Genomic DNA, 18656 nt, shown 5'->3' on the forward strand with positions numbered 1-18656 from the left:
ATTCCTGCGATTGCTAGCCCTTGGAAATGGGAAAAAGCTACAAATCAGAGCTTAAGCTATTGTTTTGCTGTTTTTCAAGACTTAAGATATCAAAAATGTTAATAAAGTAGGTTAAATTTAAAAGTATATTCTGCAATTTTTGTTTGTTTCTGGAGGGCTGTCAAACATTTTCCTAGCACACTACTACTTCTAGGTCAAAATCTAAAAGTTTGAGGTTAGGGGTGCTTTTTGTAAACCTTAACATATTCTGGATATGAGTTGTTATTAATATCAAGTGTATAAGCTTGAACAAAAAAAAATGGTCTTAAGATGTGTCAGGATAAAAGTTATCTTTCTGACACTTCTGATCTCCTCCAAAGCAGTAGTCCAGAATCCCTTTTCCAATCTTGAGGATTTTTAAGGAAACCTGAACTCTTTTCCTCTTTGTTCTAAATGTTTACTTTGTCATTATAAACAGTACTAATTGGGAAATGAGAGGGTGTTCATTGACTGGGGAATGGCTCAATAAATTGTGGTATATGTTGGTGATGGAATAAAGGAATGGAGGAATTCCATGTGAACTGGAACATCCTCCAGGAATTGATGCAGAGTGAAAGGAGCAGAACCAGGAGAACATTGTACACAGAGGCTGATACACTGTGGCACAATCAAATGTAATGGACTTCTGTACTAGCAGCAATGCAAAGATTCAGGACAATTCTGAGGGACTTATGAGAAAGAAAACTATCCACATCCAGAGAAAGAATTGTGGAGCCAGAAATGCATTAGAAAAATATATGATTGATCACATAGTGCAACAGGGATGTGATTAGAGTTTTAATGTTAAAAGATTACTGCAAATATTAATATCACGGAAATAGGTTTTGAACAATGATACATGTATAACCCAGTGGAACTGCTTGCTGGCTTTGGGAGGAAAGAGGAGGGGGTTATCATGTAACCATGGGAAAATACTCTAAATTAAAAACAAACAAATAAATAAATAAATGAACAGTACTAACCCTAGACAGTTGCTTGTAGGGATTGTACTTAATGGGCATATAGTTAGAAGGAATCAACTGTTGGGAGCAGCTGGGTAGCTCAGCAGATTGAGAGTCAGGCCTAGAGAAGGGAGGTCCTAGGTTAAAATCTGACCTCAGACACTTCCCAGCTGTGTGACCCTGGGCAAGTCACTTGACCCCCATTGCCCACCCTTACCACTCTTCCACCTAGGAGCCAATACATAGAAGTTAAGGGTTCAAAAAAAAGAAGGAATCAACTGAGAATGGAAATCTCCCCAACAAAGAGATTGAGATAGGTTTAACACAAATATTTTTCAAGAAGAGTTATCTCTGACTGGGAGTTCAAAACTATCAAAAATACAGAGAAAATGAGAGATCCGTTGATACAACTTCCTCTGGTGTAAAATTAGTTTTTGTGTAAGAAAACTCATCTTTGCAACCAATCAATAGGAGGGTGAGGGCAAAATAGGAGTGGTTAAATACTCTGATCACCATCATATCCTTACTATTGTTACACAAAAATAAATGTTTGTTAAATGAATGAGTAACAAAGATTGCAGTAAGGGGGGGAAAAAGATTACATTTGCTCTACTTGACTTGAGTAGTGAGAATCTAGAGTAATAGGTAGACACTGCAGACAGGCATATATTTTATCTAGCTATGAAGAAAAACATACTATATTAACCATGTTGTTGTTTAGTTGATTAGTCATGTCTGACTCTTCTTGAGCACATTTGGGATTTTCTTTGCAATACACTAGAGTGATTTGCCATTTCCTTCTCTAGCTCATTTTATAGAGGAGGAAACTGAGGCAAGCAGGATTGACTGCTATTCAAAAACAGAATGGGCTGGCAAATGGAGGTGAGATAATCACTTATCAAGATTTAATGGAGGAGATTCCAGTTCAATTATGAGTAGTATTAAATTATTGTTGACCTTTTACTCTGAATTCTATGACACTGTAGTCCACCTAATACATATAAATGGGCTGAGAAACTATTTGAAACTTCCTTAGTCATATTCCTGATATCCTTAGGTATGTCTTATCTTTCTCAGAACCTTGGTTTTCTTCCTTATTCAAATGGAGCCATTTAATTTCTCTTCTTTACCTCCAGCTCTTAAGTCTTCAAGAGTAAGGAATTTTTCCTAGCTAATGGGGCTATCTCTGAAACTTCCATTAGAGTTACTTTAATCGTTCCTGTTAATCTTGAATGTCTCCCCAGGGCTCTGTCTTTGTTCTTTTTTTCTGCCTTCCTACTATTTCACCTGATGATCTCATCTGTTCCCAGGGATCCAACTATCATCACTATGCAAAAAGGTTTCATTTCTCCTTAATATTTTTCCTTTTCTCCAATCTCACATCTCGCATCTCAAACTGGGTGCTTCATGGACATTTTAAACTCAACATGTCCAAAACAGAATTTTTTATCTTCTCCCTCAAATCCTCCCTTCTTTCTAACTTCCTTATTACTTAGAGAATACCACCATCTTTCTAGTCACCCAGGCTTAAAAATCTAAGTATTATTCTCAATTCTTCACTTTCACTCTTCACGTATCAAATCAACGGCCCAGATCTATATTTATAACTTCTCACATAATATACTCCTTTTTGTCCTTGGACACTCACCATCTTGGTGATTTTAGGGGAATGAGTATTCAGAGAAAAGAATGCCCAGGAAAATGATGAGACCGGAAGAGCCCTCAGGGCTCTCAGAGGTCCAAGCAACAAACCCAACTGGTAGCCATAGAAGTCCAGCTTGGTGAGGAGCCAGTGCAGGAGCTCAGTGATGTACTTGGTCCAGCCCAGAAGTGAATTTGACTCATCAGGCTGAAACATTGCACACAGCAAAGAGCCAGCACCTCAGCTAGAAGTAAACTGAGTGGGGAAAGGAAGAAAAGGATTCCCAGGGCCAGGATTCAGAAGGCACCCCTTGGCCCCATGTGTTCCCTACATATGTGTTTGGTTTTTTTTTTTAAACCCTTACCTTCTACCTTAGAATCAATACTGTGCATTGGATCCAAGGCAGAAGAATGGTAAAGGCTAGGCAATGGGGGTCAAGTGATTTTCCCAGGATCACACAGCTAGGAAGTGTCTGAGGCCAGATTTGAACCTAGGATCTCCCATCTCTAGCCATCCAGTTGCCCCCACAAGTGTGTTTTCCAACCTTAGTCGTTTGAGTTCACTCTCTCCAGGGACCTTTTGTGTAAGGGATAAGAACACCTACCAGTTTGGAGGAATTATTTTATAACTACTGTTCCTGCTATACCTTCTCAGCAAATGCCCTTCTGTAAAAGCTGGTGAATATTAAATGATCAGTATTGGGGAATATTTCAAGTGAAGACTCATTCATGTCATAAGAATAGAAAACTCAAACCATTAGGATTATCCCCCTGGAATCCTAAGAGAGTGCAGTAAACATTGCTCTCTCTGGGGAACCTAATCTACTAATCCAGTGTAAATTGGGAAGAGCCCAGAGGGTGTGCTGCAATAAGATCATAGATTTAGAAATAGTAGTACCTTAGAAGTGGCACCATCAATAACCTAAGGCTTTAAACATATATACTTGTATTATAGGCAGTCTGCTTGATAGGAACAATAACTCACATCTCTTAGAGTATTTGTTTAGCTTCCCTAGCTAAAGGCTTTTAGAGACCTTAGAAGTCATCTATCTAATAGAATCCTCTCATTTTTATAGATGGGAAAACTTAGGTTTTCAAAAAGGTGCAATGATTTGTCCGTGGCCACTCCACTCATGTCAGAGGCAAATACAATCCCAGAACTCACTGCATTGCTTTCTACAAACACCCCTCAATCTGCACCAGGGACAATCTGTCAGCTCTTCTTTCTTCCCTCAGGACTTCCTTTGATAGTCACTTTAACTAGATTTCATCTGGATACACAACACAGCTTTGGGGGGGAGAGTGATGTGGAGAGAAGATATCATGACATGCTTTGTGGTTTTACCCTGGTTCTCAACCTCTGACAGCTGAGGTCCATTTGGTGTGGGTTAAAGGGGAAAGGAGCCTAGCCGTAAAGGGAAAAAGATGTCCAAAATGAGATCATGGGAGTCATTTTTCCATCACCCCTTGTCTATTTCAGGGTAGGGCTAACTCAAGAGGTGCCACTAGAAGGATATACAATACAACGTGTCTCTTCTACACACACACACACACACACACACACACACACACACACACACACACATCTTCCCCCTTTGGCTCTGGAAGCAGGGAGCTACTTTGCATGTCTCTTATTTGTTAAACAAAACTGAACCAATATCAGAACTTTTGTTGCTTCTGTGGCAAAGGAATTTTTTTTTTAAAGGAGGGGCAAGGGAGAGCGTGGTTGGGTTGCAAGGAGAAAGTCAGACAAGGAGCTCTTTCTTCATCCTCTGAGGTTAGTTGAGATTGGGTTTTAGGTTATCTGGTTCCACCACTGACCATCCATCAAAGGGGTGGGAGGAGCAATGGGGAAGGAAGAGGAGAGACCAGTCTCAAAGTAAGGGCAAACTAGAAAGAATTTGCATATTGGGAGAGAGGGACCAGGTGAGTTTATGTGAAGTCAGACAGCTCCAGGGAAAGCCTAATTAAAACAGTCTTCACAGGAGCCAGCTCAGAGTCAGGCATAAAAGTCTGTCTCCTTAGCTCTGAGAAGAGAATAGTTAAATTGGGAGCTATCTAACTATCACATATCTTAATTGTGCACTGCTTGTCTCTTCAGCTCTGGGAAACAAAAGTAAATTTGTCTTTCTACTCTGTCCAAGATTAGACTACAAGCTCCAAAAGGGTTTGGACTATGTATTATAGAACCACTGTATTATATTCATTTCCACCTACCCTCATACTTCACACATAGTAAGTGGTTTCTTGATCAAAGTTGAATCAATCAGCCTATGATTTAATGAATCCTAGAGCTGAGAACTTGGAATTCATACTGGAAAAAAGATTCTTCTATAGAGTTAAATAAATCAGCATTGGTTTACAGATATCTAGACAGTGGAAACTATAATCCAAGTTGAAATCAAAAGTCTCTACTCTGTCTTCTTTTCAGGGCCCAGATACAGTCCTTTCCTGTGTATCTCCCTCCTCCTGACTTACATGTATTTTTGCCCTTGTCTTCCTACTTAACCTGAATTTTTCACTTCAGAATTAAACAACCAAGATGGGACCATTGTTTTTGAAAAACTTCTTAGAAGAAAAGGAAGGCTCTCAGGATCTCCATCAATCCTTCTCCTATTAACATGCAAACATGAATTAATTAATCAGATTATAAAGGTCCAGGGAGCCCTCAAGCATGTCATCTAAGACAGAAAACATTCCACTCAAACTGAGCTACTCTTTGTTCCCCAAACATGGCCTGAACTTTCTATCTCTATGCTTTGGATTTCACTGCTTATTTCTTCTGGAATATTGTCTCTTTATCTCTCTGTCTGTTAATATCCAACCCATCCTTCATATCATCTCCTATACTAGGGTCCATTATCTTCAGAATCTCAGCTTCAAACTTGCTCTTCTTGGGTCCCCAGGATTGAACAGAATTGAAGGGTAGTGGGGCAGCTAGGTGACTTAATGGGTAGCCAAATTTGGTTTTATAATTTATTTTTTAAAAATTTTTAAATATTTTTCCATAGTTACATGATTCATTTTCTCTCCCTCCCCTCTTTCCTCTTCCCCTCCCAAAGTTGACAAGCAATTCTGCTAGGTTATACATGTGTTATCACTTCTGGGTTCAAATTTGGCCTCAGACACTTCCTAACTGTGTAACCCTAGACAAATCACTTAACCCCCATTGTGCAGCCCTTACTGATTTTCTACCTTGGAACCAATACTTAGCCATTCTAAGACAGGGAGTTAAGGTTTAAAAAGAAAAAAAGACTAGAGTCTTGAAGAGAGAACAGCACATTAAGACTTTTAAGCCAGATCTTTTGGTATTATTGGCTTTACTAGAATAAGGTAAATCTGGGAGTCTAAGGAATCCAATCCTTTCCCAGGCTAAGAAACCTAATTCAGACTAGAGATCCCCAGGTTTCAGGATCATGGACTATGGGATTGAAGGAGGTATCTGTACTGAAGGGATTTCTTTCTTTCTTTTTTTTAAACCCTTACCTTCCCATTGGCTCCAAGGCAGAAGAGTGGTAAGGGTAGGCAATGGGGGTCAAGTGATTTGCCCAGGGTCACACAGCTGGGAAGTATTTGAGGCCAGATTTGAACCTAGGACCTCCCATCTCTAGGCCTGGCTCTCAATCCACTGAGCTACCCAGCTCCCTCCCTCCCCCAAAGGATTTCTTAACCCAGACGTCAAGGAAGGAAGCTGAAGAGAATCCTATAAAGGAGCATCCTATCAAGTTTTCTTCACAAAGGGATCAGGGAATATTCCAGAAATTTAACACTAGAAGTTTCATTCCTCTCTTTCTTTGATTAGTCCTCTCCAGGCTTGTAGACTGGGAATACACAGTCCACCTATAGCTTCCAACCTAGGCTGGTCAGGTTAGAAAGTACACAAAGTGTCTAGGACTGGTAGGACAACAGACTCAGGGATGCCATCTCATGCAAATCCTAGATAAGAATGGAAATATCCTTCAGAGTCCCATTGTCTGCCTGGCTCCAGATTTGTGTTTATAGCTAAGGAAGGCAGCTGAGTGTGTTTGGCCTTCCCATTCTCAGTGCCCTGAAATGCCATTTCATGGAGGGAGTGGGAGTTGTGCAGGATGGAGAGCAATCTTCAGATGTTGGAGGAGGGAGATTTTAGGATGCATTTCCTGAGAAACAATAGGTCTTCAGGGTCTTGGTGAAAGAGGAGCAAAGACTGTGAATATGGGTAGTAAGGTACAGTGGGCTGAGGTTATCAACTCCTAAAAGTGAGAGTCCCAGGATATCTTTCATAGTAGGCCCTTAGTTAAAGGAAAAACTCTCCAAAGGCAGGAAACACAATCACCCTAGAGATCATATATTTTCTTAAGCCTGTGTTTTATTTTATTTTACAATGCTCCCCCCAAATGGCATATAGAGTACAGAAGTCGCTACTGGAAGTACATGATTGATTCTGTCTCCTAGATAGAAGGGCTGGAGACCTAATGGAGAGCTGTTTGAGTTAGGGCTAATCTCTTGTGCTTCCCACTAAGGCCAAGAAGCCACTATGATTATCTACTTGGGAAAAAAAGTGTATAAAAATCAAGACCAAACTATCTTCCCAGCTCCCATTACAAAGCCTTATACGCAGAATATACTCAATAAATGTTAATTGAATGAATGAATAAATTTATAACCAAAGAAAGGGTGGGAGAGCTTTTCTTTCTGACTCTTCCCATCTCTGGCTTATTCCATCTTTGAAGTAAACCAGATCTAGTTCAAGTTCAGGTTATGGAAATTGCTCTAGAAAATGAAGTCCAAAATAGTATTCAAAAAACAAAACAAAACAACTCTTTACCTTCCATCTTAGAATCAGTACTATGCATTGGTTCTAAGACAGAAGACTGGTAAGGACTAGGCAATGGGGGTTAAGTGACTTGCCCAAGGTCACACAGCTAGGAAGCGTCTGAACCCAGGATCTCCTGTGTCCCGGTCTGTCTTTCAAGCTACTGAACCACTTAGTTGTGGCCCCTCTTCCTCCCCTAGTATTTTAGAGACTCACTAGCCCAATCCCTTCATTTTATAGAGGAAGAAACTGAGGTCCAAAGAAAGCAATTGGTCCAAAGTTTCACTAAGAGTCAGCAGCAGAGCTCAGACTATGATCCAAATGATCTGGCTCCCAATCTGGGCTCTCTCTTCAGAACCATTCTCAGCACTGGAGGAACCCAAGGTGGAGAGGCATTCAATCTCTCTGAGGTTCAGCAGGGGAGGTGCTGGCACACTGGGGTTCACAATGAGGAAGCATCATTCATTTCAGACTGTGTTGGCTCTCCCGGTGGCGCCGGAGGTCTACCTTGCGCTGGAAGCCCTTGGCACAGAGCTCACAGCTAAAGGGTTTGAAGCCCGTGTGTTTGCGACTGTGGGTGATCAGGTTGGAGCTCTGGCTGAATGCCTTCCCACACACCTGACACTTGTGGGGTTTCTCGCCTGCAAGAAAAAGAAAGTCACGGGATGTGGCTTTAGAAACCTCAATAGAGCCTAGCTGTTGCCATTGCTAGATTTCCCTAGATTCCTGAATTCTCCTTGATCTTTAACCCTCCTACCCCCATCCTTAGAACTTGGCTTCTCTGTCATAGTTAGGATTGAGGAACAATGGCATTGATGATATAAAACCGACATAAGGATAATTATTTTGGTTCAACTAGAGTAATCTCCCAACATGGCTTAGCTGAGGCCAATATTAACTAAAGGTTGTACCCTTCACACACACACACACACACACACACACACACACACACACACACACACACACACACACACACAACATTGTCAGGTCCAGAGACATTCCTTTTTTTTTTTTTTTTATCCTTACCTTCCATCTTAGAATCAATACTATGTATTGGTTCCAAGACAGAAGAGTGGTAAGGCCTGGGCAATAGGGAGTTGAGTGACTTGCCCAGGGTCACCCAGCTAGGAAGCATCTGAGGCTAGATTTGAACCCAGGTCCTCCCATCTCTAAGTTTGGCTTTCAACCCACTGAGCCACCCAGCTGTCCAGGAACATTTTTGAGTGAAGAGGAATATAGTCTGGAATGAAGTCATGTCACAGATGATCCCGCCCCTAGATAATGGAGAGTTAAACCTTTGTGGGTTTTGGCATTTGTGTGATTGTCCCCAGCTTACCAGTGTGGATGTAGGTGTGCTTCTTCATGTCTGACTTCTGGTGGAAGCGCTTGCCGCAATATTGGCAGGGATAAGGCCGTGTGTCCGAATGGATGAGGAGATGGGTGGACAGGGTGGAGGAGCGCTTGAAGGTTTTGCCACACATCTTACATTCAAAGCTCCTCTCCTGCCGGAGGAAACGGGGCCCCGGAGGGTCAGGTGCAGGCAGGACCTCAGGGTCGTTTATTGTGAACGTTTGAGCAGGACTGGACCCAGCTGGGATCCCCTGAGGAACAGGAGACTCGATTGGGATGACTTTGAGAACACTGGGTACCTAGGAGATGAAGGTCCCCATTTCTATCCTCCTGGGGTGGGGGAATGTTGGGGAAGGATGTCACAGGGTTATAAGTGAATGTTCTGACAGTATTCACTATCTATACGCCCAGCTTATTTTTTATTGCTTTTAAGAACTTTTAGCATCTGCCCTGAGGCCTCAGGAACTCATACTATGCCTCCACATCTGCAGTTTTGTCATCTGTGGTGCATCCCAGCTTTTCTCTAGGGGATTGGGGGGGACAGGGAGGGAAAAGGACCTGTGTTGTTGATAAGAAGTGATAAAATAAGCTAGAGATAGGAAAGGAGATGTTTGACATAGGGGTGTGGAAAGGGCTCCCCAACTGTCTCCTCTCCACTCTTTCTGCCTCTCCCTACTCTGAGTTGTTTCTTTTAGGATGGGGCAGCATGGAAAAGAACAAGAGAAGAATTCTTGCTCCCTTCTTTCTCCACCCATTGCAAACTACTAACCTGGGAGTGGATATGAGCATGTTGTTCAAGACTGACTGCATGGCCAAAGGTTTTGCCACAAACTTCACAAGCAAATGGTCGCGACCCACTGTGGGCCCTCCGGACATGAACCTCCAGTCCATGGGGGGTAGAAAACACCTGCAGGGAGGTAGGAATGAGGAAAAGAGAAAACAGTGGGTGAGGGCTAAAGTGCTTCCTCTGAGGGCTGATCCTTTTACTGTGGGGATAAACTGAAGTATCCCCCCTGGGTTTGGTAAGATTTAATAAGGGTTTAAGCCTTGGGCAGCCAGGATTACTCCATTACCTCTCCATGGAAGCAGTGGGAAGAGCCCTGGACTGAATTCAGAGAAATACTGAAAGTGACTACAGTCTTTGGAACAGGTAGATAGCCCAGGGGATAGAGTACTGTTGGGAAGGCCTGAGTTCAAATGTGGTAACATGTACTTCCTAGTTGTGTGACCTTGTGCAAAGTCACTTAGCCTCTGCCTCAGTTTCTTCATCTGTAAAAAGGGGATCATAATAGAGCCTACCTCCTAGAGTTGTGAGGATTAAATGAGATAACAATTGTAAAGTGCTCAACAGTGCCTGGCATGTAGTAAATGCTATATAAATGTTAGCTATCATTATTGTTAAATGATGTAAAGTGAAAAAAGCACAATTAGAAAAATAATAATACATGCTGAATGGAATGGAAATGGAAAAATAACAATGAATTAATAGAAAATTAATATTATAAAATTAAAATGGCTAAACTTGGTCCAAAATAAAAGATATGAAAACATCCTGCCCTCTCCCCCTTTCTTTGTAGAGATGAGGGACTGTGGTTGTGAAGCAATAATATTAGTCTTTTTCTATATGTTAAGTTAGTTTCATTAAACTGCATTTTAGCCTCTCCTTTATTTTCTTGCTCTTTTGGTAGATGCAGGGAGAGGGAAATATCAGAAAATGTAGATGATCTAAAAGTCCTTCCTTCCTTCTATCCCTCCTTCTTTCCTTCCTTCGCCTTCTTTCCTTCTTTCCTTCCTTCCTTCTTTCCCTCTTCTCTTTCCTTCCTTCCCTCCTTCTTTCATTCCCTCCCACTTTTCTTCATTCCTTCCCTCCTTTTCTTCATTCCTTCTTTCCCTACCTCTCTTCCTTCCTTTTCTTCCTTTCTTCTTTCTTTTCTGCCTTCCTTCCTTCTTTCTCTTCTCTCCTTCCTTCTTTCCCTCCTCTCCTTCCTTCTCTCCCTCCTCTCTTTCCTTCCTTCCCTCCTTCTTTTCTTCATTCCTTCCCTCCCTCTCTTCCTTCCTTCCTTTTCTCCTTTTCTTCCTTCCTTCCTTCTTTCTTTTCTTCCTTCCTTTCCTCCTCCTTCCTTCCTTTCCTCCTCCTTCCTTCCTTTCCTCCCTCCATCTCTTCCTCTCTCTTTTTTGTTTCCTTCCTTCCTTCCTCCTTTTTTTAAAGTGTCCTAGAGGATAGGTTTGATTAGGTTGAATCTTTGCTCTGCTGTGAACTGCTGGTTTGATATGGTCAGGCAAGTCACATAACTCCTTTATACTTTTGCTTCCTCATCTACAAAATGAAGGAATTAACATCCTAAGGAAGGGGTTCTTAACCTAGAATTCTGAGCTTGTTGTTCTTGTTTTTTTAATATTTTGATAACTTTCAATATAAATGGTTTCTTTTTTTGTTACTATGTGTTTTTTTTACATTTAAAAACATTATTTTGAGGAGCCCCTAGGCTTCATCAGATTTCCTTAAAATGTTAAGACCCCCTGACTTGGGAGGTAAGGTCCCTTCCATCTCTAACATTACCTATTTTAAGGTCTTTCCCAGTTTTGATATTCTAGATTCTACATACTAAGGTTCCCTCCAACTCTTATAATCTAGACTGTATATTCTTAGGTCCCTACCAGCTCTAAAATTCTATAGTTATTTGATTCCCATGATAGACACACAGTCACTCAATTCAACATCAAGACAAGGTAATTCAGAGACATCCTTTGATAGTAATGGAGAAGGTAAGGAGATAGGAAGGCCAGGCAACCTGCTCAGAGATGACTTCCAAACATCTCTTCTGTTTCCTCTGATGACTTACCTTATTGCACTTGACACAGTGATAGGCATCCATGCCCGGGGAGTAATGGAGGCTGTAGTCCAAGGGAGGGTCAGAGCTGGGGACCAATGAGCTGCCATACAAGCTTACTGAGTTCTCTAGGAAGGCAGATTGCATGGTGGAGGTGATCTGTCCATAGCCATAAGGGGAAGAGAAGGCATCCCAAGAGAAGCTGGGTTTGTAGTAGTGGGGTGGGACAGGGGATAAGTTATGGTCCTGGGCCTGGAGAGTCAAGACGGAAGTCTCTAAGGGGGGTGAATGGAGAAGGAACATGAGTACAGAGACTTCTGCATAGCTCTCCTATTCAGTAGACCATAGTCTAAAACAAAAACACTGTAATACCCGACCCGCTCTTAGCTCTGACCAAAGCCTGCCTCTATCAGATAGCCAATGCTCTATCTTGAACAGTGAAGGATGCTGGGATGTATCTTGGTCAACAACAAGCACTTAATAAAAGCAAACTATGTGCTTAATATGAGAAAGCCTGGGATAATTGATAAATAGCTGGCCTTGGAATTAAGGAAACCTGAGTTCAAGTCCTACCTCTGATATATACTGACTCTGGGGCCAAGGGCAACTTAGTCTTTCACTAGCCCCAAGCAATTCCTTATAAATGTTTAAATTCTTTTGGTCCTAAGTATCAACTCCAGGACAAAAAAGGAAGGGCTAAGCAAATGGGTTTAAATGACCTTCTCAGGGTCATAATCCAGTAAGAAGTGTCTGAAGCCAGATTTAAATTCAGGTCCTACTGACTCCAGGCCTGGCACTCTATCCACTGTGCTACCTCCACCTCCTTATAAGTTTTCAAAGAGGCACCTATTTGCATTGGCAGAGGGAGGTTCCTCACCCAGGAGACCCCTATACCAGTGAAATCACAGATCCAGTCTCTGTTCTGACTTTAAATCTTACAGATGTACCAGGCACTATGGCAAGTACTGAGGTCACACATTTTAGTGGAGGAGACAGCACTGAAATAGTGAGATACATATATGGAAGAAGTCAAGTTTAAACAGGGTTGAAAGAATTGGTTCTGCATTCTATCTTTTCTCCTCACCTCAGTCTTGCCTTGTACTGGGTCAGTTCTATCACTCTGAACTCTTGGTCTTATTCCCCTGGTCTTCCAGAAATCTAAGAACACAGCTCAGTTGGGTCTGCCATGCTTTAGAATTAAAAACCCTTTGGGGTAGGTTATTCATCCTTCCCGGTAGTAGATAGCCTTTCCCCAATTCCCACCCTTACTCCTCCCTACTTCCTCTGGCCCCAGGGTGTTGATAAGGGTTCTCCCAGAAGGGAGTCTGAAAAAGATACCTGGAACTGAGGTGGTCCTGGTCAGACATCGGTCCTTGTTATGATCTTCTTTGGATTGATGCCATTCTGGGCATTGGTTTTGGCTATTAAAGGTGTTGTTTTCCCCTAGGACCTGATTGGTGGTAGCTACAGGGAAAAAACACATGGAGAGTTACTATCCTCTGGAGGCAATAACATCTGCAATTCCCTTTCCAGGGGGATAAACTCAAAAGGAAAAGTCATCCATGGGAAGAAACCAACTAGAATTCCCATCCATTGTTCTCTGGCCTAAAGGAAGAGGAATTTGGGGGAGGGGGGATGGGACTGAAATTCCAACTTCAACAGCACTGCCTCCAGAGATTCTTCCTCCCTCTCCCCTCTCCCCTCTTCCCCCCTTTTCCTCCCCACTCTCTCTCTCCCCTTCTCTTCCTCCCTTCTCCCCCCCACCTCTCCCCTCTTACCTTCTGTCTTAGAATCTACACAGTATTGGTTCCAAGACAGAAGAGCAGTCAGATTTGATCTTTGTCTCATTAGTTGGGAACACCTTTACAACCACCATCACTATCCTCCATCCTTACAGAAAACATTTTGTTTTGTAGCTCTCTGATGCATTTATCAATTATATTATGTACTGCTATATATTAGCCTGTGTATGTCATATCTCCCTATTGGGGTATAAAGTTTCCTGAAGGCTCGGCCATTTTATATTTAAAAGTTGTTTCTCCCCACCAGTGCCTGGTTCTCCACACTTTAGGTGCCCAATAAATGTTTGATGAACAATAAGTTGACTTATTCATTTGACATAAATGATGAATGAAATTGGACATAATTTGGCACATAAAGTTGAGATGACAAGCGTTATGGCACTCAGTCCAGTTTAGGAGCATGACACATAGATTGATGCAAGACAAAAGGATCTTAAGGCAGATCAGGAAGAAGGTGGTTGGCTTTTGATTTGGGCTTTAAAGTCAAAATTCAATATGAATTGAATAGGAAAGGATAGGGAAAGAATATATAGGGGAAAGGAACAACATCCTGATCCAAGCCATGGTTAGGGGTGGGAGTGGGAAGCACAGGGTTTATTCAGGAGGGGGAAAGGAAGCAATCTAATTTAACTGGAATAAGATTAACAATTTAGAGCTGGAAGGAATTTATGACATCTAGATCAGTGGCATCAAACCCAAACAGAAATGGGATCACTTATGTACACTAAACTGTACATAAGGATCCTTGCCAGCCATATATCAATGCAGAAAACCACATATCAGATTATCTATGTTTTATTGTATTTTAATTTATTTTGTTAAATATTTAACAATTACATTTTGATCTGGTTCTGAGGGATGAAACCTGGTGTTTTGGTTTGACCTCTCTAATCTAGACCAATCCCTTCACTTTATAGATGAGAAAACTGAGGCTTAGAGAGATGAAAGTGAACTGTCCATGGTCACACATATAAGTTGCAGGATCAGAATTAAAACCCAGATGTTCTACCTCCAAATCTGTATATTTTTTCAAGGTACCATATTTTCTCTTATAAGTAGTATAAGATAAGGATGAAAAGGCAAGCTGGTACCAGATTTTGGAGGACCAAGAATAGGAGACTGAATTTTACTTTGTCAACAATAGGAATTGAATTCATACGTTTCCCAGGAGATATAGATACAAGGTTTTCCTTTACTTCCCCCTTTCTTCTGAGCAAAGTTTCTCTAAAGGCTCTCTGACCGGAACCAGAGTAAAATGGGTATGAAAAAAAGGGAGACATCAGAGAGTGCTACAAAAAAATCAGACTTGTGATCTCACTATTCCCCTAAGGACCTTACAATTAGTACTGAGTTCTGATTAGGACCACACATTTATTTTTAATTAAATCTTTTTTTTAATCAGCAAAAATCTGCCATCTCTCCTTTCCCTTCCCCATAATCTTCTAGTGAGAATGAAAGAAAAATGAAATCCATTACAATGTTTATTCAAGCAAAAAAACATTTCCCAAATTGGCCAAGTTAAAAAAAAAAAAGTTTCATTCTCTTGAGTCTTTTACCTCCCTATCAGGGAGGGGACAGCATATTTCTTTAAGATTTTTGCATCTATGTTCATTAAGGAGATTGGTTTGTAGTTTTCTTTCTCTGTTTTTGGTCTTTGGAATCAATACCATATTTGTGTCATAGAAGGAATTTGGTAAGATTCCTTTGCTTATTTTGTCAAATAATTTGTATAGTATTGGAATTAGTTGTTCTGGGGATTTTTTTCTTAGGAAGTTCCTTGATGGCTTATTCAATTTCTTTTTCTGAGATGGGATTATTTAAGTATTCTATTTCATCTTTTGTTAATCTAGGCAATTTATATTTTTGTAAATATTCACCATTTCACCTAGATTGTCATATTTATTGCCATATAATTGGGTGAAATAGTTCTTAACAATTACCTTAATTTCTTCTTCATTAGAGGTGAGATCACCCTTTTTATCTTTGATACTGTTCATTTAATTCTCTTCTTTCTTTTTTTGGTTAGGTTAACCAGTACTTTATTTTATTTGGGTTTTTTCTAAGTACTAGCTCCTAGACTTATTTATTAGTTCAATAGTTCTGTTACTTTGAACTTTATTAATACCTCCTTTAGTTTTTAGGATTTGGATAGCATATTTCATCATGAGCCCACTGGCACTGAAACTGGTCATTACTGAGTCTTCACAGTAGTATTCCGTCACATTTTTATACCATAAATTGTTCATCTACTTCCTAATTTATGGACACTTTCTCAATTAGGATCATATATTTAGGGTTTTAAGGGACCTCAGAGGCCATCTAGTTCAATTTACTCTTTTTTTACAGCTAAAGAAGTAAAGATCTGTCTAGAAAGAATAAGAAACCTATCTAGGTAATAAGTAGCAGTGCTAGGCATTTAAACCCCAGGACCTCAGACTCTGTCTTTAACCTCTGCTTTCCACAAGGCCACACCCTAAAAACTCTAGAAAGTTTTCCAGAGCAGATGGAAACTCAAGGCTCCTATTGTAGTAGGGTGTTAGAAAGGATGGAAAGATTGATGAATGTAGAGCTTGGGGATCAAGAAAGGAAGGAAAATCTTAAATGAGTGATCCTATTGCTCTCTATCTTCCCCCTTTGAATTTAGCAATGAACTCTTGAGTTCACAACGCAGCTGTTCAGTGGATAGAAAACCAGCCCTGGAGACAGGAGGACCTACTTAAGTTTAAATCCAGCCTCAGACACTTATAAGCTGTGTGATCCTCAGCAAGACACTTAACCCTGTTTGCCTCGGTTTATTCATCTGTCAAATGAGCTGGAGAAGGAAATGGACAACCATTCCAATATCTTTGCCAGGAAAACCCCAAAAGGGGTCATGAAGAGTCAGACATGACTGAAAAAAACACAACTAGTGTTTATTCAAGGGGTCCCAAAAGAAGGATCTAGCTCACCTGAGGTGGGGATATGAGTCCAGAGTAGATCATCTTGCTGGGCCCTAGGCTTATGGTAAGTATGGGCCTTTTTACTCTTGACCAGGAAGGAACGAGGCATTTTTAATCACCTTTCTGGAGCTGAAATAAAGATAAAACCAACAATAACACTTTTGTGATGCTTTTAAAGTACATTCATTAGAACAATCCTGGAAAATGTTAGGAAATTTTATCATCTTCATTTTATAGATAAGGAAACCGTGAGCCTGAGGGTTTCTGTGATTTGTACAAGCAAAGCTAGGAAGGATCAGAGTCGTGACTTGGACTGGTGTTCTGATTCCAAATCCAAGGTTCTTTCCCAACTTAGCGTGAAAAATGGGAATCTTTTCCTTTTCCACTAACTCCTGGAAGAGTCACATTAATATACACTTTATAAACTTTCCTCACAAAAAACCTGAGTTAGGTAGGGTAAATTATGTCATTCTCAACTTTGAAGATGGTCAGAGGAGAAAAATCCAAACCTTCCCATCACATTACAAACTGAATAGTTATTATATGAAACCTCAACAGTCTTGCTGTGAAATCAGAACTGCTTTTTTCCATTCTCATGAAAATCTTAACAGATCCACATTCCTTTCTCCAAAAGAGCAAAGGAGGAAGGAAGAGGCAAGAATTCCAATTTTTCAGAGGGAGGGAAAAGGTCACAGAAAATGTACTTTATCTAATTTCTCACTCACCTCAGCCTTCTCTGACTGGGAGCCCTTAGAGATTTTGTAGACAGGACAAAAGAAAATGCAGATACGAGTCTTCTTCTCACCAAGGGCCCCCAGTCTCCAGCTTTTCCCTTTAGATGCTCTTCTGGGTCCATCAGCCTCCCCTACCTCCTGTTTTCTTTGCCTGCTCTGCCTTCTCTCTCACCTTCCTCCACCTCCTCTGGCTCAGGCCTTTTGTGGAGTATTCCTTCAGGACCTTCTTGTGCTACTGGGCTACTTTCTTTCGAGGGGGGTCTCCTTTTAGAGGAGTGGTTAATCCTCAACCTCCTCCTTTTGTGGGCTGGGTCACCATTGTCTCTTTTCAACTACAAGGTCACCACCCAATTTCCACTTAGATTAACACCTTTTATTTTCCTTAAGCAGAAGATGTGAGCAAAGCCAATCTTTGGACATTTCAGAGACTGAGAAAGCCCAGTGTGTAAGGCAGTTACAACCCAAGTTAGTGACAAAATGATTCCATTCTCTTCAGTTTAGCACTCACTTTTTAAGTGCCTACTGTGTGCCAAGAGGGTAACAAGAAAAGCATCTTGTAATCTGTATCTTAACAATAAAGGATAGCATTTTCCATCTTTGTGTTCCTAGAGAGATCACACTTCCATGATTGAAGATAAAAGTCTCTGATCATACTTAAAGCTGTTCACAACCTGGCCCTTCTCTATCTTTCAAATCTTTTAATTATATTATCACCTCCCCACGTCCTCCAGCCATGCCAGTCCTTTGCACCAGCTATCCTACAATATCTACGGTCCTTGGTACTTCTACCTCAGATACTCCCAGGAAGCTAGGTAGTCAAATAGCTAGAGCCCTGAGTCTGGAGTCAAGATAGACCTGAGTTCCAGTCTGGTCTCAGACACTTAGTGGTTGTGTGAATATGGACATATCACCTAATCTCTGTCTGTCTCAGTTTCCTCAACTAGAAAAGAAGGGTATTCATAATAATAAAATCTATCTCCCTGGGTTATTGTGATATATCAAATGAGATATTTGTAAAAGTCTGCCACAGAATATTTCTTTATTTTTTAGACCTTTACTTGCTGTCTTAGCAACATGTCTTAAGACTAAAGGGCAAGGAAGGGCTAAAAAAATGGGATTGAGTGACTTGCCCAGAGAATCACAACTAGTAAGCATCTGAGTTCTGATTTGAATCCAGGATCTCCCATCTCTAGGTCTGACTCTCTATCCACTGAACCATCTAGTTGACCCCAAAGAGTATTTATTAAGCTCATTTCTTTATTTTCCCAATACCCCTTTCCCCTCCAGTAGTAGCGAATCCCTTCTGTTCTGAAACTTTTCATTAGCTTCAGCTTCTTGGAACCCCAGAGGAGAGTTATAGACACTTTTGGTGCCCACATTTGGGGTCTAAAACTCTCACTTGTGGCTGTCCCTTCCCCTAGTGGAATGGGAGAATGAGAAAAATTTGTTCCAATGGCCATGAAGGTGGTGGAAGGCCTAGAGCTTGGTCAGACATCAAAGAAACCAAGGTCATCTACTGAATTCTAGGCCACACCAGTTGTCTTGGCTTCTATCTTGCCTTTGGAATTCAGCGACTGGAGGAGA

The 18656-nt window shown here is 41.0% G+C and overlaps 1 protein-coding gene across 1 annotated transcript; it reads right to left on the reverse strand.

Moving 5' to 3' along the window:
* Positions 1 to 7878: 7878 nt before the first annotated feature.
* Positions 7879 to 16447, reverse strand: GFI1B (growth factor independent 1B transcriptional repressor). The gene is made up of 6 exons (XM_044661310.1): positions 16348 to 16447; positions 12936 to 13061; positions 11610 to 11872; positions 9536 to 9673; positions 8753 to 9017; positions 7879 to 8057 (listed from the first exon to the last, which is right to left on the reverse strand). The coding sequence occupies exons 1-6, from the start codon at positions 16445 to 16447 to the stop codon at positions 7879 to 7881; spliced, it is 1071 nt and encodes a 356-aa protein (XP_044517245.1).
* Positions 16448 to 18656: the final 2209 nt, after the last annotated feature.

This window comes from Gracilinanus agilis, chromosome 2 (genome assembly GCF_016433145.1).
Source record: "Gracilinanus agilis isolate LMUSP501 chromosome 2, AgileGrace, whole genome shotgun sequence".
Taxonomy (NCBI): domain Eukaryota; kingdom Metazoa; phylum Chordata; class Mammalia; order Didelphimorphia; family Didelphidae; genus Gracilinanus; species Gracilinanus agilis.